Source organism: Scophthalmus maximus, chromosome 2 (genome assembly GCF_022379125.1).
Source record: "Scophthalmus maximus strain ysfricsl-2021 chromosome 2, ASM2237912v1, whole genome shotgun sequence".
Taxonomy (NCBI): Eukaryota; Metazoa; Chordata; class Actinopteri; order Pleuronectiformes; family Scophthalmidae; genus Scophthalmus; species Scophthalmus maximus.
Genome location: NC_061516.1, coordinates 25,558,569 through 25,579,612, shown reverse-complemented (window position 1 = coordinate 25,579,612; position 21,044 = coordinate 25,558,569). Strand labels below are relative to the sequence as shown.

General features: G+C 43.2%; 2 protein-coding genes across 8 annotated transcripts in view; one reads left to right on the top strand and one right to left on the bottom strand.

Annotated features, from left to right (window-relative positions):
* Positions 1 to 455: 455 nt before the first annotated feature.
* Positions 456 to 17,371, top strand: lig3 (ligase III, DNA, ATP-dependent). 2 transcript variants are annotated; one of them, XM_047329222.1, is made up of 21 exons: positions 456 to 605; positions 2,557 to 3,137; positions 3,607 to 3,735; positions 4,799 to 5,020; positions 5,112 to 5,263; positions 6,353 to 6,519; positions 7,946 to 8,023; positions 8,167 to 8,335; positions 9,405 to 9,560; positions 10,546 to 10,677; positions 10,780 to 10,859; positions 11,342 to 11,429; positions 11,514 to 11,591; positions 12,363 to 12,486; positions 13,765 to 13,907; positions 14,175 to 14,249; positions 14,541 to 14,687; positions 15,408 to 15,579; positions 16,319 to 16,407; positions 16,494 to 16,580; positions 16,706 to 17,371. In XM_047329222.1, exons 2-21 carry the CDS (start codon positions 2,585 to 2,587, stop codon positions 16,937 to 16,939), a joined length of 3,075 nt encoding a protein of 1,024 aa, XP_047185178.1. In that variant the 5' UTR covers positions 456 to 605; positions 2,557 to 2,584; the 3' UTR covers positions 16,940 to 17,371. The 2 variants fall into 2 exon arrangements, with proteins under 2 accessions (XP_047185178.1, XP_035481424.2); XM_035625531.2 differs by lacking the exon at positions 456 to 605 and adding an exon at positions 620 to 757.
* The window catches only part of rad51d (RAD51 paralog D), a 19,729-nt gene continuing 14,758 nt past the window's right edge, over positions 16,074 to 21,044 (bottom strand). For 5 of the 6 annotated variants that reach the window (XM_035625535.2, XM_035625532.2, XM_035625533.2 and 2 more), the window contains 5 exons: positions 20,866 to 20,956; positions 19,890 to 19,960; positions 19,205 to 19,369; positions 17,950 to 18,096; positions 16,074 to 16,932 (listed from right to left, as the gene is read on the bottom strand). In XM_035625535.2, the coding sequence (XP_035481428.1) occupies positions 17,980 to 18,096; positions 19,205 to 19,369; positions 19,890 to 19,960; positions 20,866 to 20,956 (444 nt within the window). In that variant the 3' untranslated portion in view covers positions 16,074 to 16,932; positions 17,950 to 17,979. The remainder of the gene's footprint in view (positions 16,933 to 17,949; positions 18,097 to 19,204; positions 19,370 to 19,889; positions 19,961 to 20,865; positions 20,957 to 21,044) is intronic. The other variant, XM_035625538.2, reaches the window with a different exon arrangement.

The window sequence follows — 21,044 nt, the reverse complement described above, 5'->3', positions numbered from 1 at the left end:
GAAAGACAACCACAGTAAAACATCACATTTTCTTGCATTACGTATTGATAATACTTTTGCTCAAGTAGCATTTTTGAATGCAGGACTTCTACTTGTACTGGAGTATTTTTTTGTTATTTACATTACAGAATAGGTACTTCTGAAGTACAAGATCTTAATACTTCCTCCAACACAGCTAATTGACATAGAGGCATGTGATGCTTTATTGACAATAACCAATATTTACACAGGATATACTTTGTGTAGTTTTTAAAACTAGCTCCGGTCCAGCAGGTGGCGCTACGTTACACCCTGCCTCGCGTTTAAAGGGCCACTGTTTGTCTTTGAACACGACGGGCACTGAGACGCCCCCGGCTCCTCTGGCTCATACGAAATATCCACGCTTTGGCTTTTTAGCTTTGTATTAGTCGCGTCAAGCTGCTCGGAATTCACGGCGGACTTAGCGGAAGTTAGCAAGTCTTTCGAAATAGAGCAAAAACATCACATGCCGAAATCAATAAGACATGCTTTTGGTCAACGAGGTGACGCAATAGTACGCGCTTGATGTATAATAGTCACGCACGTGCGTTAATATACCCTAAATTAAGTTAAAGCTTTTTTTTTTGGTAAGTATATACTTTATTTTGAAGGGTGAAGGCGGAAAGGGGCTGGTTCCTTTGTAGTATAACTGAAGTTCACTTGACACTCTCGAGCTGTTGTCTAACAACAATGAAGCAGTAGGCAGATATTTACACTGCGCTACCAAAACTTCTACAAGGTACAGTAGATAAAATACTTTGCTAAATGAATATATGTCAAATTACCGGGCAGTCCGTTAGCTAGCTAACTAGCTAGGCTAGGCTATGCTAGGCTAGCCGCCTGTAAGTGAGTGGAGCAGAGGGAGTGTGTGTGTGTAGCTAAAGCTAAAGCTAATCAACCAGTTAGCCGAACAGTTGCCTTCGTGTCAGGGTGGAAGTTACACGTATGTCGTGCAACTAACGTTAACGTTTTGAAAACAATCCAACAGCCAGGGACGTGGCGACTGCGAACAGACACATACAAATATAATACTCAGTCAAAAAGATAAGAGTCCAATTTATTGTTAAAAATGTCGAAACACGAGTAGTTTGTGTCACGTTGAGACCTACAACGATTTGTTAACAGAAGAGGAAGGTGGAAAAGAATGAATGCAGAATTTTCCCATATATTTGTATACATATATATGTATACATATATACATACATATACTTATACATACATATATGTATATATATACACATATATATGTGTATATATATATGTATATAAGGTGGAAAAGATTGAATGCAGAATTTTCCCATATATATGTATATATATATATATATACATATATATGTATATATATATGTGTGTATATATGTGTATATATATATTCATACATATATATGTATATAAGGTGGAAAATAATTAATGCTGAATTTTCCGCATATATATAGGTAGGTATATATATATATATATATATCTCCTTTGTCACATTCAAATCTGCTCCTCCATGAGCAGATTTCTACATTTACATGTATTTATTCAGCTCATCGTCATTATATATTTAACATTAATAATAATTCAAATCAATTCAGTTTTTTTTGTATAGTGCCAAATCACAACATACACTGTCTCAATGCACTTTACATAGTGAGTTCAATATTACAGTTTTACAGGAAAAAAAACAACCAATCCCACAATCAGCAAGCACTTGGCGACAGTGGAGAGAAAAAAATCTCCCCTTTTGAACAGGAAGAAATCTCAGACAGAAGAGATTGTTAGGAATTATAATGATAACACGTGATTCCTGCAGCCATTTTTTCATAGCATCAAATGCAGCTCGAGGTGCTTTACATTGAAAAAAAGGTGGTTAACACAGAACAACGTTAACGCAATGTTGAGATTATGATAAAAGAAGAAGACGCAGTAGAAATTAATTAAGGGCAACATCATAAAAAAAAAAAATTTGAGCAGTTTTTTTAACGTGTCGACAGTGGCAATGCAGTGCAAAGAGGTTGTTTGTCCATTTCTGACTTAAAGGTTCATAACACAATTGTAAGGAAACAAGAAACTTAAATTAAAATCAAAATATTTGCTTAAAAATTTCAACAACAGAGGGTCGAGATGACCGGGACTTTTTTAAAGGAACCATTAAATCAATTTGTGGGTTCAGCTCTTTGGGGCCTGACTTTGGTCCTTTGATGTGTTAACGGGACAGTAAGCGATTTTTAATCCAATACACAAAAAATAAATCAGGTTTTTCAGTACAGCCCTGGCTCTGTAAATGCAAATTCAAAAAATCAACAGCAAACTATCTTTCTCCAAAATGTCGTACTGCCCCTTTAAGTCGTGCGGCTTCTGCTAAACTGGGGCTGCGTATCAGTTTACATTAAAACTAGTTTGTGTTTAAGTGAGCCACAAACACGGCAAAACAGAGTCCACTGAGTTTAAACCTTTGTTCAAGTATTATTGTTTTAGGAATGTTTGATATGTCAAGAGAACCTTTATTCAGAACAAAAATCAATGATCTCTTTAACCCTTGTGTCCCCTTTTAAGGTTGTGATTTGTCCACCATCCCAACTGGATGCAGACACATCTCATTTCACTAGCACCCCAGACCGTCTGTGCAGGCCTGCGAAGTCTTCAAACACTTATCAGGCGTCAGAAAGTCTCCAAAGTGTGGAGATCCCATTCTGTCTCGTCACGCTTTGAGCGTCAACCTCCACCCGTATGCTTGTTTAATTTTCCCAGGGGAATCTGTCATTTTTCCTCGGTTTCCCCCAAACACGACCTCCCACGACACCATCGTCCCCGGCTTCACTTCCATCAGCGTTTCTCCAGCGAGCCCGACATGGCGGAGCAGAGGTTCATCGTGGAATACGCCAAGCGCGGCACCGCGGGCTGTAAGAAGTGCAAGGACAAGATCCAGAAGTCCGTGGTTCGCATCGGGAAGGTGGTGCCCAACCCCTTCAGCGAGTCCGCGGGCGAGATGAAGGAGTGGTACCACGTCAAGTGCATATTCGAGAAGCTGGAGCGGGCGAGGGCCACCACGAAGAAGATTGAGGACATCACGGACTTGGAGGGCTGGGAGGAGCTGCAGGACGAAGACAAGGAGCTCGTCAATAAACACGTTTCAGGTACAACCGATACTGTGGTCCATTATACCTCGAAAGTTATCGTTCCATTATAATCTGGGAACTCGGACTTACCGACCTCCGAGTCGGAAGCTGCAACTGGAAGGCCCCTCCAAGTCGGAACACCTCAAAATACTTTTATATAATATATAAGAGCAATATTTCTTCATAATTTTCAGTACAATTAATACATTTATTTTGGCCTAAACTTTTATTGTGAATTCTAGGGAGGAAGGTTCACTGTGAACGCCTTAATTTTTCCGTACCTGGTGACTACATCTATTTTTATATACAGTCTATGTGCTGGTTTAGCTTTAAAATATATGCACAGGATATGTATGAGTGTTAGCTTTTGTATGCATTGGAATATTTTTTATGTACATTTGCATACAAGTATTATGTATATGTATGTCTGTATAAGGCGCGTCAGGTCGAGTTGTTCTTGAATTGCCGTTTTCTTCTCGTCTCGTAGACCTGATGGCCAAAGTCAACGCGAGTCCAAAGAAGAAGGTGCAAGCCAAGATGAACACAAGCGGTCTGCTGATGTCTCCTCCCACCGACCCATCTGTCAACGCCCCGCGCAAGTTTTCAGGCTTCACGGGTGAGACGGGACATCCCAGAAACAATCCAAGAAACAAACCAAAAAATTATTAAATTTGGAGATAACCTATAGAATCATGAATTGAGTCAAGGCTCCACTCTACGACATTGTATGTAATTTGCTTTTTTAACGCTGAAAAAATGTGGAAAAGAAAAAAAATGCAGAATTCAAAACCAAGCGTGTGGAGGTGCCGCTCAGCTCTTTTCTTATGCCACGAGAGGAAGTTGTTGTTTTCACAGCGAGTTGCCATAAAAAACATAAATAACTAAAACACAAACAGAAGCTTCGTGTGATATAAAGAAAAACAGCAACAATAAGAAGGATTTTAATGAGTTTATTGATATTAAAGCAGCAAATTTCTGGAAGCCCATTTTCCAATAGGCGGAAGATTTCGAGTTTCTCGAAGAGATTGTGTTCCGTATTTTTCCGTGATTGATTTTATCGTCCTGTGTGATTTGTCTGCCAGAAATCCTTGACGGTGAAACTCGCTGCTGCTGCTACTCACCAATGAGTTTAATCTTGGCAACGTTGCCGCCCGTTTGATTCCTGCCCAAATACCAATCGTGGCCCGTAGCAATAAAGAGATGGAGAAGTCCCACTATTTATTACTTAATTACTTAGTTCCCAGCCACAATGTGAGGCATCAGCGTTTAAGTGTTGAAATTTAAAAACATTGAGTGTATAAATAAATAATGAAAATTTTGAACGGGGCAGACGGGAAAAAAAACCCATGATTTGTATGCAGCACCGCGAGGCTTCGACTAGGGACGGGACGTTCGTGGTGTCGGGCGAGAATTGGATATATGTGTTTTGGAAGCGACCAGCGTTTCCAAATAGCAAAGTAACCATTAGCATTTTGCTCGTGTATTGTTAGCATAAGCCAAAAAATACTGAGGTTAAAACAAAAAGGCTGAATCTATGTAGACACCAAATGAACCCCCTTTTAAAAGTGATCGATAAATAGTTTGAATCAGAAGAACATCACCTTGACTTTTTGTTCTCGTCCGAGCAAAGTGCTCGCTTTGCCAAATCGTTTCTCATCACTCCTTCTTTTCCACATCAGCTGCAAAGGCCGGCGCCTCCAGCGGCGCGGGACCGTCGTCTGCCGCCTCCCCCGCCAAAGCCAGCCAAGGCAGCCCCCTGTCCGCCCAGCTCTGCGACCCCCAGCACAAGGACTGCCTCCTCAGGGAGTTCAGGAAGCTCTGCGCCACGGTGGCCGAACACAACAGCTACAACGTGAAGACGCAGATAATCGAGAAGTATATCAAGAAGGGCACGGGTGGAGGTCAGTGCAGTTTTTTTTTCTTTCTTTCTTTTTATTCAGCAATAACGACGGGGCCGGGAGTCTTAAACGTTCTTTCCCCCGTCTTCCCTAGACAAGTTCCACGGAGACCTTTACCTGACGGTGAAGCTGCTGCTGCCCGGCGTCGTGAAGAGCGTCTATAACCTGAACGACAAGCAGATCGTCAAACTCTTCAGCCGCATATTCAGATGCAACCAGGACGACATGGTGCGCGACCTGGAGCAGGTGTGTGAACCACTAGGATATTTGAAAATATACCACTATGTCTTGAATTTTGTATATTGACATTGTTAATTGATCATAATGACCAAAATTGACACTTGTAAAATAAGGGGGTGGGCGATCTGGGTTCGACCGATATGACATTTTTTGGGCAGATACCAATACCGATTATTACTTATCTAAGAGACCGATAACTGAAATTTGAAACCGATATTTGTCTGCACTAAAAAAAAGTGTCAAAAGTTTGAATAACACAAACTCTTTGTTGGAAAACTTTGTTGAAATGCCTTAAGGCACATGTTAAATCCACAGAACCTTTCAACACGACCTTAACACACAACATGCAGGGAGCCGTCAGCAGCATTTTTATTATGAAGTTGAACAAACAAACACACGTGGACGGGACGTTGATGAAGTTCAGAGAGTTGTGACTGCGGCTCCATCGGAGCCAAAGTAGCACATTTTAAAATGAAATGATCTTATTGGCAAATCGGCTTAAAAATTGGCCGATACCGATAATCATAAAAATTGCGAATATCGGCGCCGATAATCGGTCGACCCCTGGATAGAATCACGATCCAAATCATGATTTTTTTTTGTACCATCTATGCTAAAAAAAACAACGACAGGTGAGCAAGACAAATAAAAATTAAATGTATTTTAAAAAAATTGACTTGGACCAGCAGAAGTAAAGTGTACTGTCACTTTCACTAAACGTTTGACAGATTTCTCGTGTTACCGCCTTTACTCGCAAAACACGTGTTTTAGTGAAAATTCATCATAGACAAATTCATTCATTCCTTCAAAACTGTCAAGCAGCGGCACCGATAACGACGGAGCTTATTGACATTACGGTCCTTCATGATTTAGCCCCCGGGGCCCGTTTAATACTGGGTTTCGATACCTACCCATCCCTACTCGCTAACCCTAGCAACATTGAAATGTTAAATATCGCCCACAACGCTCTGTAAAATACCATAATTACACTGGTACTCTCTCCATTAAAAAAAATGTATATCTTGTTGGTGTTGCAGAAAATTCCCCCGATGGTCCACCCCTGCGTATAATACAGCTAGTGTCTTTGTCTCTAAGGGCGACGTGTCTGAGACGGTGAGGATGTTCTTCGACGAGAGTAAATCGTTTCCTCCCGCTGCCAAGAGCCTGCTGACCATCCAGGAGGTGGACGCGTCTCTGACCCGCCTTGCCCAGCTGACCAAGGAGGACGAGCAGCAGACCGAGCTGGAGGAGGTTGCCAAAAAGTAACACGGCACTTTTTTATCCTTTCCATATTAATTAGGGGGCCGGGGTAGTAAAGTAGTACAGATCAGACCCGCTCTATTAAAACACTTTACGACTTCTTTAATGTGTCCAAAAGCAGCAAATCAAGTCAAGTCAGTTTTATTTATACAGCACCAAATCATAACAGACGTTATCTCAGGGGCACTTTTCATATAGAGCGGGTCTAAACCGTACGCTTTGTAATATTAATTATAGAGACCCAACTGTTCCCGCAATGAGCGAGCACTTTGGCGATGTGGGCGAAAGGAAGACTGCCTTTTTTAGAAAATGAAATTGAACCGAACCAGGCTCAGGGTGGAGCGGGGGAAATCTCTTCCATATAGAGATGTAAAGTAAAAGTAATGATAATGGTGATCATATTGATAATTGTAGCAGATGACAGAGGCTTTCGTTCAGACTGGACAGTAACAAAGACCGAAATACCTGAGGAGAGGAGGGATGAAACAGAGAGAGAGATGAAAAGAGAGGAGAGAGATGAAGAGAGAGGAAGTGAAAAGAGAGGAGATGAGAGATGAAAAAGAGAGAGAGAGATGAAAAGAGGAAAGGAAGGAGAGGAGAGGGAAAGGAGAGATGAAAAGATAGGAGAGGAAGAGAGAGATAGAAAGAGGAGAGGAAGACAGAGAGGGATGGAAAGAGGAAAGGGAGGAGAGGAAGACAGAGAGGGATGGAAAGAGGAGAGGAAGAGAGAGAAAGATGGAAAGAGAGGAATGGGAGAGAGAGAGATGAAAAAAGAGGAGTGGAAGATAGAGATGAAAAGAGGAGAGGAAGGAGAGGAGAGACAGACTCACCGCTGCGTTTGACACCCAGACTGTGTGTGTGTGTGTGTGTGTGTGTGTGTGTGTGTGTGTGTGTGTGTGTGTGTGTGTGTGTGTGTGTGTGTGTGTGTGTGTGTGTGTGTGTGTGTGTGTGTGTGTGTGTGTGTGTGTGTGTGTGTGTGTGTGTGTGTGTGTGTGATGTCATGAGGAAACGGTGCAATTTTCAGTTCCCTCTTGTTTAGTTTGTTCTGTTTCTTATTGTTTGTTGGTTTTGCAGTTTTTCTTTTTTTTTTTTTAGATTGTTTGCCTCAGGCAAGTCTCTCTCTCACACACACACACACTCGGTAGCGCCGTGTTTATGTGTCACACATTTCATGCCGCTCGCCGTGAACCCGACAGAAGCATTACTTTGTGCTCTACTTAATAAAATATCTATTTTGTGTCGTGAGACGTTGACGTTGCAGCGAAGCCCCGTGAGTTATCATATTGCTCACTCGGTCTTCCACAATAAGGTTCAAAGTGGCTGAAATGAAATCTATCGTATATATACAGTATTTACTACTTGGGTATTAAACATTCAGATTCCTGCTGCATCGCCTAATAATAATCTGAATTCTCTGTTTCATCACAGATGCACCAGTAACGACCTGAAGTGCATCATTAGACTCATCAAGCACGACTTGAAGATGAACTCCGGAGCCAAACACGTGTAAGTGTCTCCTTCTGTCTTTCACCAATTTTAAAGAGACGAGATATATATATATATATATATATATATATATATATATATATCTATATATATATATTTCATACCAACCATCCAAACTTCTGCTTCTCTCGTCTTCGATGCAGCTTGGACGCCGTGGACCCGAACGCCTACGACGCCTTCAAGGCCTCGCGGAATCTGGGCGACGTGATCGAACGGGTGCTGAGGAACCAGCAGGACGCGTCCAACGGTTCGGGGCCCCGGAAGCTGCTCACGGTCGAGGCCTCGCTCATGACGCCCGTCCAGCCCATGTTGGTGAGCACTCACACCTTCCTCTCTTTCTCTTCATCGGTCTCCCCTCGATGTTTCTCTTTCGTCTTTGTGCGACTGGACGAAAAGGACGACTCGACGGGAGCTCAGGGATTTTTTTCATGGAAGTCACATTTCCAGAAAATGGCAAAGTCAGAAAAATGCATTTTATAATGAATTTAATAGAAAAACACTGGCAGAAATATTTCTCATTTCATCTCCGTTTACTTCAGAACATATTGGAGTAATTCTTCCATTGCTATATTGACGACGTCCGACTTTTCTGACCTCAATAATTACTTGATGCGTATGAACTCATCAAAGATGGTGCAATCTCTCCAAGGAATGACCCTAATTTGATTGCCTTATCATCACACGTCAATTATCCAGGTTTGCTTTAGGGCACGATACTGTACCTGGGTTATCAGAGAAAATAAACCCCAAGTAAATTAGAAATAGATTTCTGATAAAAGACACTAATTAGATGCTATGATACCTTTGGATTTATAAAAGAGGGAGAGGTTAGAAATGAGACGTCTTCTGCATTATAGAAATTATTCAATGGTAGGATTTTGTCTAGCGACCCTTTTGGCCGCTGGCTAAAACATTGCTTTTAAGTAGATTTTTATACTTTTGTGTGCGAGAGAAAAAAAGGATTTGGATGAAACGAGTCGGTTCAGAGGGTCAGTTTGTCCTTTTTAGTTTTAGTACAAAGTGTTTCCAAGCAGACAGGCGGCAGCTGGACCTCACAGATAACTGCACTGTAAAAACATGGCTGCTCTACAAATGCAAATAATAATTCAGCACGATGCAAAAAGAAAAAAAACAACTACATTACACAGCAGAACCTTTAATTTCACGGCAGAGGAGTAAATTGAAATTCACTGCAGCTTTATCCCATTTTACTTCACAAACCAACAACACGGTCCAGTTTCCCAGATTCCCACAGACTCGAGCATTGTCACTACCCGACTTCCTTCGAAACCTTCACTCCAGTTCGCAGGTGATAAAATGCTGCATCGCCGCCTGTGATTGACTGTTTTGTTTTTCTGCATTTTTTTGTTGTTGTTGTCAGGCGGAGGCGTGTAAATCCGTCGAGTACGCTATGAAGAAGTGTCCCAACGGGATGTACTCGGAGATCAAGTACGACGGCGAGCGCGTGCAGGTCCACAAGAGCGGAGACGTCTTCAGCTACTTCAGCCGCAGCCTCAAGCCCGTGCTGCCGCATAAGGTCGGTCCTGACACACACACACACACACACACACACACACACACACACACACACACACACACACACACACACACACACGAGACCCCCTTTTTAAAACCACTAGAGGTCACTGTTGTGCTCGAAATGCAACTTTGCAACTCCGGTAAACTTCACTGGAGGGGAAAATCAACTTTCTGTATGTGAAGTGATGAACATGATATCAGGCACAGTCAGAACGTGAAATGTTAACGGTTGGATTTTAAAATGATTTATTTACATTTACTTTACTTATACAATATAAAATAACTTTTTTTTTTCATTCTTATACTAATATTTACTTAAGAGACATATAATATGGTCTGAGGAATCTACAGAGATGTCTGGAGATTTGAGTCCTGAAAAAGTCTGGAATTTTGAAATGGATGTATGTGCAGGAACCCTGAGACTTGCTCCTTAAGGTTTCTGATAAATGAAGGCCCAGTTCTCGCCCTGTAACCTGAATGACTTTCGGACGTGTGATTATTCCCCCTCCGCCTCTGTAATCAGGCCGTTTATGTCAATGTGAGGTCAAACATTCTGTGGGAATCTAACTGCAATTGTCCAAGTTCTCCTCAACGCCCTTTATTCTGATGAACGACGACACTGTGAAACTGTTCGTATCGCCGTCGCCCACAGAGGATAATGAAGGTGGATCGTTGGGGACGAGCCAAAATGAGGAAAGCCTAATGTGGCGTAGCGTATTAATGTTTTATAGTATCATTCCCATCGGTATAGTAGTTGTTTCAAATGCGTCCCGTTTCTGCTCGGCCCCTGATCCGCGCGCGTGTGTGTGTGCGCGTGTATGTGTGTGTGTGTGTGTGTGTGTGTGTGTGTGTGTGTGTGTGTGTGTGTGTGTGTGTGTGTGTGTGTGTGTGTGTGTGTGTGTGTGTGTGTGTGTGTGTGTGTGTGTGTGTGTGTGTGCGTGTGTGCGTGCGTGCGTGCGTGTGTGTGTGTGTGTTCTCTCCAGGTGGCCCACTTCAAAGAATACATCCCTCAGGCGTTTCCCGGCGGCCACAGTATAATCCTGGACGCCGAGGTCCTGCTCATCGACACCAACACCAGCAAACCGCTGCCCTTCGGGACCCTGGGGGTTCACAAGGTGAGAGCACCGCAGCTGATATCAACATTTTTTTCTCCACAGAATGCATTTCATCACGCAGCTTGATTTTTCTTTCTGTCTTTCTTCCCCCCCCACCTTCAGAAAGCAGCGTTCCAAGATGCCAAAGTCTGCCTCTTTGTTTTCGACTGCATCTACTTCAACGGTGTCAGTCTCATGGAGAGGTGACGTGTTCCTACTTCACTTTATTACAGAGAATAAAACCCAGATAAGAGGCTTTGTTGTCATCGTAGTTGTGCAATGACAGTTTGTTTGGTAGCTCACAGAGACATCAGCAGCAATATTTAAAAAAAAAAACAAGGTCAGAAAAAAATGCATCAAGAATGAAAACGAAATGTGTTATTCTGAATTTTGACACTTTTTTTTACTGCAGACAAATATCTGTTATCGGTCCTTTAGATTCGTAATAATCGGCCGACCCCTGTAAAAATGTATTTCCCTAAATATTTCATATTCACATATTTTAAAAACGGGTTTGTTTGCATTAGTTTGTATTCAGAGATACATATTATTATTTTTTAGTTTGACAACTGAGCAGTATTTTCAGTATTTTTTTAAACTATATTTTTGTGGTATGTAAATTCATCACGGGGTTGATTAACATTCATAACTGTAGATGTAACGTCTCGCCTTCGTCCACCACCAGGCCTCTGAGCGAACGCAGGAAGTTCCTGCACGACAACATGGTGGAAGTTCCCAACAGGATCCTGTTCTCCGAGATGAAGCACGTGACGGTGAGGGAGAACTCTGGAATTTGTCTGATATAAAATAAATAAAGTACAAAATCTCATCCTGTGTTTTTCTTTTTGGCGAGCCAGAGAGCAGGAGATCTGGCCGACATGATCACCCGTGTCATCAGAGAGGGACTCGAAGGCCTCGTGCTCAAAGACGTAAAGGTGAGTTGCTCTTTTTGTTACATGATAACTACGTCAGGTATAATGTAGAATTGTCTGTCCGTCTTATTAATTCTTTGTCTTAAAAAGAACATCATTATTTAAAAATTTGTCTTTTGTTAATTAAAACTAAAATACAGTTAAGAGCACGACCGACATTCATTTTTGGGGCCGATATGTCAGTCAATATATATATTAACAAAAAAAAATTGGCAATAAAGGGGGAATAACCCTTTGTTCCACTATACCTGGGAACTTGGAGCTCAGAAGTCAGGAGAGAAAGAAAAAAAAATGGAGAATTTGATAATAAAGTTGTAATATTATGAAAAAATAAAGTTGTAATATTATGAAAATAAAGTCGTAATATTAGGATAAATCGAAACATTGTGTTGTTTATTTCCGTCATATATTATTAAATAAACTTCTAAAATCCTGACTTTTTCTCCAAGTCTCACCATTTATTTTTCCCTTTCCTCAATGTGGCCCCTAAAACTCTATCGTAAAAAAAAGGAAACCCAAGTGCAACCAAATATTTTTATAAAAATGTGTTTTTTTAAATATAATTTAAATATAAATAGAGATCTAGAAGATTTCATATCAGCAAACATAAACACAGAAACCTAAACGTCTCATATCGACAGAATGTCAGATTCAACATCTGTTGCGGTCGTCAGGTGGAAGTCGTACTGTACCTGAAGTCTGGTGACAGTTGTAGCTGCAGGACTGTGGTTATGGAGGTTATGGAGGTTATGGAGGTTATTCTCTGCGTCTCAGGGCTCCTATGAACCGGGGAAGCGCCACTGGCTGAAGGTGAAGAAGGACTACCTGAACGAGGGAGCGATGGCCGACACGGCCGACCTGGTGGTGCTCGGGGCGTTCTACGGAAAAGGCTCCAACGGTCTGTGAAGCTTTTTTTTCTCTTCCTTTCTTCTTTTCATGACTTCCTCTTGACAGTTTCAGTGCTTTTCTCTTCGAGCTGGACCCCAGAAAGTTTTATTATTGCTATTAAGTTTTTTATAATAATGCTAATTTGTCTAATGATCAGGGGAGTCGTTTTTCCCAACAGGCGTTTAATGTGGTAATTATACGAACAGGCCCTTTATTAACCAGTGTGGGTTTCAATATGATCTTTATGATCTAAAGTCACGTTTCCAAATTTAAAAACTAAAAAATGTGCATGAATATTTATCTACACGAAAGGTCATTTGTCCACTGGTGCCAAAACTTTCCCAACACAACTGTAAAACCTTTTGAGCTCAAAAAATAATAATAACAATAATAATGATAAAGTTTATTTTTTCTTTCAAATGATCACTATTAAATTATAAGTTAAAATAGCCGAGTAATGAGCAGATCACGAATGTCAAAAAACAAAGGCACACGTCTCCGAAGCGACGAGTAACGAAGACGACTCATCCAGTGAGACGACGGAGCGGAAACCGTCGGTCGGATGAGCTCACGGCACAAAAGTAGGGAAGTGGAATTTTGATCTCATCGACGTGGATGTGAACAGGCTTGTGTTGGAAAAGTAAAGTGACATCATACGACACGACGGACACAGAACCTGAGTCACTGAAGTTATTATTGAGACAGAAACTCGGAAAGATCTCAAACAAAACAAGACAGAGAAAAAAATTTTTTATATGATTTTAGCAGAAAAAGAAATTGGTTGTGCATACATAACTTATCAGTCAAATATTTACAGGCAGATGCTTTAGAGCTGCAACAGTTCATTTATTTGTAATCGACTACTAAATGAATCGACAGCTATTTTGATAATTGATGAATCGGTTCAAGTTGTTTTTAAGTCAAAATCCTCTGATTTCAGCTTCTTAAATGTGAATATGTTCTGGTTTCTTTGCTCCTCTGTGACATTAAACTAAATATCTTTGGTGTGAGAACAAAACAAAACATCATGTTGGAGTTTTGGAGAACACAATCAACATTTTATAACATTTTATGAACCAAACGACTTATCGATTAATCGAGAAAATAGCCGACAGGTCAATCGATAATGAAAATAATCGTTATATATACTCGTGTAGAACCACAGAGGATCAGGCCTCAAACAAAATAACATAAAAAGCCCATAAACCTATAAAAAAAATATAATCATAAATTGGACACTTTCCTAAATATGTGTCGCCGTCGTCGTCTTCTTCCTCCCGCCCACCAGGGGGCATCATGTCCAGTTTCCTGATGGGCTGCTACGACCCCGACTCCAGGAAGTGGTGCACCGTCACCAAGTGCTCGGGAGGCTACGACGACGCCACGCTGGCCCGACTCCAGAAGGAGCTGGACGTGATCAAAATCAGCAAGGTCAGAGAGGATCCGCTCCGAGGCCTCGCCTGAACTACTGAGCCGATGTAATAAAACTGCAAATTAATCTCTCTCTCTCTCTCTGTCGTGTGTGTGTGTGTGTGTGTGTGTGTGTGTGTGTGTGTGTGTGTGTGTGTGTGTGTGTGTGTGTGTGTGTGTGTGTGTGTGTGTGTGTGTGTGTGTGTGTGTGTGTGTGTGTGTGTGTGTGTGTGTGTGTGTGTGTGTGTGTGTGTGTGTGTGTGTGTGTGTGTGTGTGTGTGTGTGTAGGAGCCGAGCAAAATCCCAGGCTGGTTGAAAATCATCAAGAACTATTATCCCGATTTCATTATCCGCGATCCTGAGGTGAGATTCCGTGGCCGTCGGCCGTATATCTGCGGACCTTTTTATTAAACCAAGTGATCAGTTAAGAGCATCTCACGCATATGTCTCCTGCAGGACAGTCCACAGATAAATTCACCCTCAGACGTATTAGGGTAATGGCTGCGGAGCGGGGGAAGTGTCATGTTTACTGGGAATGAAACAAAAAAAGGAAAAACTCAAAATTGACCCTTTTTCGTTTTTCCAGCTTGAAAATAGAAATCCACAGTCATTTCTTTAACTCCTCATCTGTTCCCCTCCCTCCACCTGCTGCAGCGAGCGCCGGTCTGGGAGATCACCGGCGCCGAGTTTTCCAAGTCCGAGATGCACACGGCCGACGGGATCTCCATCCGCTTCCCGCGCATGACGCGCATCCGCGACGACAAGGACTGGAAGAGCGCCACCAACCTGCACCAGCTCAAGGTAAAGTCCGCACGCCGGTCGTCGCGTTGCTGCGTTTGGAAGTTGGGGTTGTGAGAAAATGTAACAGTAAAGATGCTCACTCGTTCAAGGCCGTGAAAAAATGATATTACACGCCGTCACCATGGGAAACGATTAACCTCCGTCACGTAATAATAATAATACAGCGGCAGCAGCCAGTCTTTCTGTGTGGAGGTTCTCACCGTCCAGAGACGCGCAGCTTATGCCGAGTTCACAATAGAAGATTTTAAGCCAGATTTTCTGCTCGCCGACAATGTCTGGAAGTCGCCGACCAGAACCCAAAATCGGCGACTCGCGAACCAACGACGCGATCGGAGTGACCCCAAGTCCTTTCCAGTGAACTGTGCTGTGATGCAAATAATGGACGGATGGATTATGTGTTGATGAGATGACAATCACAAAAAAACATGCCGTCACAATCAAGCTGCTCATTTGATACCGGACACCTCAAGTGCTCGTCCAGGGATTGTCGCTTTTAACTTTCTCTCTCTGTTGTAATATATAAAGTGATGTACAGTAGGTGAATAATTAATGCCGCGGTTGAACAAAGCCCCCGTGGGGACCATCTACCGGTGCAAAGCAGGTACAAATAATGAGTTGAAACATCCGCTGAGTGAAACGTGGCCCTGCGCCACAGTCGTTCTGACTCCAGACACCAGGCCGTCCACGTCCTCACGCTGTCGCTCTCTCCCCCCCGCTCAGGAGCTGTTCCGCATATCGAAGGAGAACTGCGACTTCACGGTGACGGCGGGACCGTCCGACGACAAGGGCTCGTCGGGAGGCGACAGCGGAGGGAACTCGCCGCCGGTGACGTCGTCGTCGTCGTCGTCGTCGTCCCGCGGAGGCAGCGGGGCGGCTCCTGCCAAGAGGCCCAGTAAGAACAGGACGCAGCATGAAGGACGACGGACTGCGCCGCAGTGTTTTTAATCCTATTAACACAGTTTAAGATGATGCTCATGTCATAGTTCATATATATTTTAAAGCTACATCCATGTTTTTAAAAAGGTTTATTGTTGAAGTTGATATTATATATATATATATTTCTCCGTTAGTTCAAATGTTCTTTCTGTCGTAAAAAGACGGAAAAGCTGCAAATTCTAACAACTGAGAAGCTGCTTTTGTTGTTTTTTGGCTTGAAATTTTTACAAAACAAATTATTCAATTTAGCAAATTTGTCGCGAATTAAACCGCTTGAGTGTTTTGTTTCTTTTAACAGCCAATGTAGCTACAGAACAGACATGAGCCGTTCGCTCGCGAGCATTATCGTGCTTCGCCTCGACGCCACTTGGCTTTTCGCGGCGACGCGTCACGCAAGTATTTCGCTTGAGTTCTAATATTTCAGCGGGAAAAAGAATTCAATACACCAACTCTCTTTTTTCCCACCGTCACTCTTTATTCATGAAGTGGAGTCAGAGCACACATTCTTTTATTTGCTAAAGTTGAAACATTGCCCGGGTCTTCGCCTTCACTGGCTCCGCCCACAGCAGAGTCAACATAGTTTACGTGTTAGAAAAACAGTTTCAGGCGCAGACGTGCGGATTATGGTTAATTTGACCTGCAACACTCTACACTTCATTAAATACATCACCAATAAACATTGTCTCAATTCACAGGCGGCGTTGGCGGCGGCGCCACACCTAAGCCGAAGGCGGTGAAGTCTCAGCCCCGCACGCCCGCCCCGGAGGCGACCTCAGCCAAGAAGGTACAGTAAGAGTCACGTGGCGGGAGGCGAAAACCGTGACGCTCGTGTTCTGGTGCTGAACTGACCCGTCGTCCGTTTACCTGCAGGTGAAGAAGAGCGAGAGCGTCGCCCACAGCAACGGGCAGGCGAGCGCGAAGGCCACGTCGCAGCGGCTGGAGCCCAGAAACGACAAGGTGGGTCCGACTTCGTCCAACTGGAACTGGTTCTCTAAAACACGTAGGAATGTTTAAAAATCTCCCAACCACGTGCTGACCTGTCTTTTGTGTGTGTGTGTGTGTGTCCGTGTGTCCCCCGGCAGACGCTGATGGACATCTTCAGCGGCGTGAAGCTCTTCCTGCCCGTGTCCGTGCAGGACTCTGACAAACTGCGGCGCTACTTCGTGGCGTACGACGGCGACCTGGTCGAGGACTACGAGGCCGCCGGCGCCACGCACACGCTGGCCGAGCCCGAGGAGAACAGCCAGGCCCGGAGAGTCTCGCCCAGCTGGATCTGGGAATGTATCCGCAAGAGGCGCGTCGTTCCTCCCTGTTAACAATAACAATAAAAACATTAACAAAAACATACATTTTTACACTGCATCTACGTGAACTGAACATCAGCGCAACTTCATGTGAAACCGTATGAACTGGGTTGATTATCATTTCTATTTATTCTTTTGGAGGCGTTTGTTCGCGTCCAGGACACATTTACTTTTTGGAGTTTTACTTTTTGGCCAATTCAAGAAAAATTGGGGGAAAAAAATTGTGAATGTTGGTGACGGATGTAGAGTTTTGTTTTTGTATTTTTAGAAAAAAAAAAAATCACAACAATGTTGTTAAAACAGCGACACACAAGATGAGATCATGGGATTCTTTTTTACCAGAAACATGTATTTTTTACTGACAGAGCAAAAAAACATTTTGTGACCTATGGAACCTGGGAACAGACGTGAGGAATAAAAAAAAGAATATGTTGATCACAAAAATGTCTCAGTAACATTATTACAATGCTCTTTATGTCCTTCAGTTTACACCTGCAGTGGTTTAAATATGACGATGTTGTTAAATCTACTCGGATAATGTGAGAGGAATTATTTCTCCCCAGACTCAGGGTACAATCCAATGAGATGCTCAAAGTCTATGCTCAACTATATTCTCCTGGGTCTGAATGACTTTCAAGGATTTGCTCTTTTTTTTTTTTTAAATCCCTGCGATACTTTGGGCTTAATTAAATGTTTGAATGTGTTGAATCTCTGAAGGAGCGAAATCCACTTGAACCTGAAAAGATCCACAAGAAAGAAGTCTCCTCCCTCCTCCTCACGACGGGTGAAAAAAAAAAATCCCAGGCCAGATTTTAAATCAGCAGCAGACGACTGACTCATCATCTGGAAGGGGAATATGTATATTAATATATATACATATTAATACCAGTGTCGGGATCTAAATGGGTCAATTTTCTCGGCACCTTCTTCTTGATTTGAATAACTGCGTTAAACTTCACATGATTCAATATGTGGAAAAAAAAACTCTACAAAGACGCTTTCTCTTTTCTTCCCCTTTTTACCTTCGGCCGGACGCTTTTAATTGGCTTTCGTCAGGAATCGGTCTCGTCCCGTTTTCTCTTTCCAGAAGCGGCGGCTGCTGCTCCTCCTCCTTCTTCTTTGGAGCGACTCCACCACTTCAAGTCGAACTCCTCTTTGATGAGAAGAGGCTGCGGAGTAGAGAAGACGACGGGGTCCATTTGGATATTTCAAAATAATCATTTTGGAGATTTCCAAACTTAAAGGGGCAGTGAGCGATTCCAGAGCAAAACACGTTTTGTGAAAAACCTGCGAATATTTCCGAACCCTCCGATAGATGTCGGTTCTGTGTGTGCGGCCCCCCCAAAAAAATCTGGGTTTTCCGCTCAGCAATTGCCTCGTAAATGGAAAACAAAAGAAATGGTGCGGACCGCACCGCACAACACCGCGAGTGCAGTTGGTAAACGTCACTCGTCGACGCGTTAAAGGGACAGTTCAGTGATTTTGAAGTGTGTGAGTTACTTATCCATAGTTAATATGTTTCCTTATGGAGACGGTGATCAGCGATGTCATTTAACGGAGTCCGGGGGAGAAGTGGAAGTAGCGTAAGTCTCAGTCCCACTGTTGCGGAGGGGACCACCGGAAAACCTCTTTTTCGCCACGTTTCTTTACATAATGCGAATCGCTTTAGAGTCTCTTTACTGCCCCCTTTAATGTGCCGGAGGGTTATAAAAACCCGCATTCCGAAAAAAGCTGGGACTCAAGAACAGAATGCAATGATTCGCAGAGCGTCCATGTTAAATACGGTACAAAGACGAGGTGTTTCAACGTTTGCGATTTAATGTGACTTGTATAAAACCCGCTGGTGTGGTCAGACAGCTGTGGGTCTCTGAAACAACCTCGCACAAAGGAAAAGGAGGAAATTTGCTTTCGGTGACGGAAGAAAGAAGGCCGAGAGACTTTTTAATGAGCAGTAATTAGTCGCCACTAAACTCCCGACGGCGGCCACAGGCGACAGTTTGAAAGTATAAAACTTCTTCACTAACAAGAGCTGCTGCCAGAGTTCACCGCCGCCTCACAGAGGTCGGGTCCGACTCACTCGGGGTTTTTTTGGCGTCGTGTCACGGTCTCGTTTTCGTTTCGCGGGACTGGGAATTTGTTTTTTGGGTCAACGGCCGACGAGCGTCCTGCACCCAAATCGGGACGGTGACACATCATTTGTCGGCTGCAGGCTGCCTCCGTGAATTAGAACGATGAGATCTTTGTGTTTTTCCGACGACGCGTGATGAGTCGTCGTACCCGCCTGGACGACTTGATGAGCGTGGCGGAGCGCAGGCCGGGGCGGCGCACGTCCCCGCCCTTCTCCAGCAGGACTCTGGTCCGGGGGATGTGACTCCACGACGCGCCGAGGCCCGGCTGCACCTCGCCGCCGCCGCCGCCGCTCCTCGTCACGTGGTTCGTCACCTGCGGGCCCAGACAGCGTCGTGTTCAGTTTGACCTCCTCTGGATCGTCACACCACACGTCTCGCGTTTTATGATTTAGTGCAGCTGTCCTGAGATAATACAAACTTTTGGAAGAGAGGAGGGAAAAGTAGGACAATCAAGACTGTCCCACTTCTAATCATCAAACAGGAAAGTATCTTTATCTCACTTTAAATAACTCCATGATCCGAGTGAGTTGAAGGCAAATTTCTTTTGATGCGTCGCTTCTCATGTGATTAGTTCCTTTATTTTTTTTTTATATAATCGTGTCCTGCAGTCATACACCTGAACTGACAAAAGGTGTCATTGTTTGACAACTTCATTCATTAAGAAATGAGTTGATCTTGATTTAGTTTTCTTACCCAGAGAAAAAGAGTTTAGTTTTTTCGTTTCAGGTCTGAAATTAGCAACAACAAAAAAAGGGTTTTCGATCGACACCGGCGATGCGTCTTGCATCCAGAGTCCCGACACGCCAGGAGTGATTGGTCGCGTCATTCCTTACCAGAGCGGCGACGTTGAAGTCCTTCGCCATCGTCTTGAGAACTCCCGCCACTTGACTCATCAGGGACATGCCTGCAGGGAAACAGGGACACGTGGAGACGTTTAGTCAGCCTGAGGACAGTATTCTCTCAGAATCTCTTTCAACGACTTCAGCCGCAAATGTTCTGGTCACGATCACGTTTTTATTATTTGTTCAGGTTTGATTTTATTCGGTTTTAGCCGCATTTGCAATGTCACACGACCATTTGAACATTAGCATGCTAACATGGTCAATTTCACCTGCTCGCTGATCCACATATAAATTGTACAACATATACAAGTTTTGTTTTTTTATTTGTATAATGAAAAGTTAAATTTATATATGTATTTTTTGTTTTCAATAAATGAGTATATTGATTCTATGTTAGCGAATCACAGCTAACCCTAGAAAAACATCACTTTGCACTGTGTGATGCATTTTACACTGGATTTTCTTACTTAAAACCATGGGGAGGAAATAAAAAATGCAAATGATTGACATATTGCCCAGCATCAAGTTTGCATCTCTAGGTTATTTCTTGTAATCTCAGACGCCCTCTCTCTTGACAGATCTCTTAACATGCTGTCTTGCTCCATTTTGGTGCAGATCCCGTCAAAGGGGCGGATTTGTTTTGCTTTTACATTAAGGTAGGTGTTTTTTGGACAACTTCACCTAATTCCCAGTGAATGATTGATAGATCTCAGCAAAAAAGATATTTAGGGAACTGATATCTGTGAGTTTGTGAAGCTTGGTGCGGATCTAGTAGATGTATTTGTGGTTTCTGTGACTCCGCTGAGGGGCCATCCCAGTTCTGTATGTCGTCACTCTCTCGTGAACGTGGATGTCTCGGATTTGACTGCGTAGAAACACTGTTGCGTTGTCGTCGTTTTTTTTTACAGATTCATGACAGTATGTTTGTACTTTACAGGCTGAGGTATCAGCCGAGAAGAGAGATCACCTTCATTCTGTTTGCCTCCCAGTAGAGGAGCGATAACGGCCGACACGGAGTCCACAATCACCGCCTTCACAGAGCCGCCGCCGACTGATGCCTGAACACGGAAATAATATGACAAATATGACAAAGATCCCGACTGAAAAGCTTGATTCGTCTATTCGTCTCCGAGGGTCCCCCACGGC

Excerpts from the sequence above, each read along its gene's own strand:
- lig3 (XM_047329222.1), top strand. The coding sequence starts at position 2,585 with ATGCAGACACATCTCATTTCACTAGCACCCCAGACCGTCTGTGCAGGC. Across the intron at positions 5,021-5,111 it reads CAAGAAGGGCACGGGTGGAG|ACAAGTTCCACGGAGACCTT; the intron begins GTCAGTGCAGTT and ends CGTCTTCCCTAG. Across the intron at positions 11,592-12,362 it reads TCGTGCTCAAAGACGTAAAG|GGCTCCTATGAACCGGGGAA; the intron begins GTGAGTTGCTCT and ends TCTGCGTCTCAG.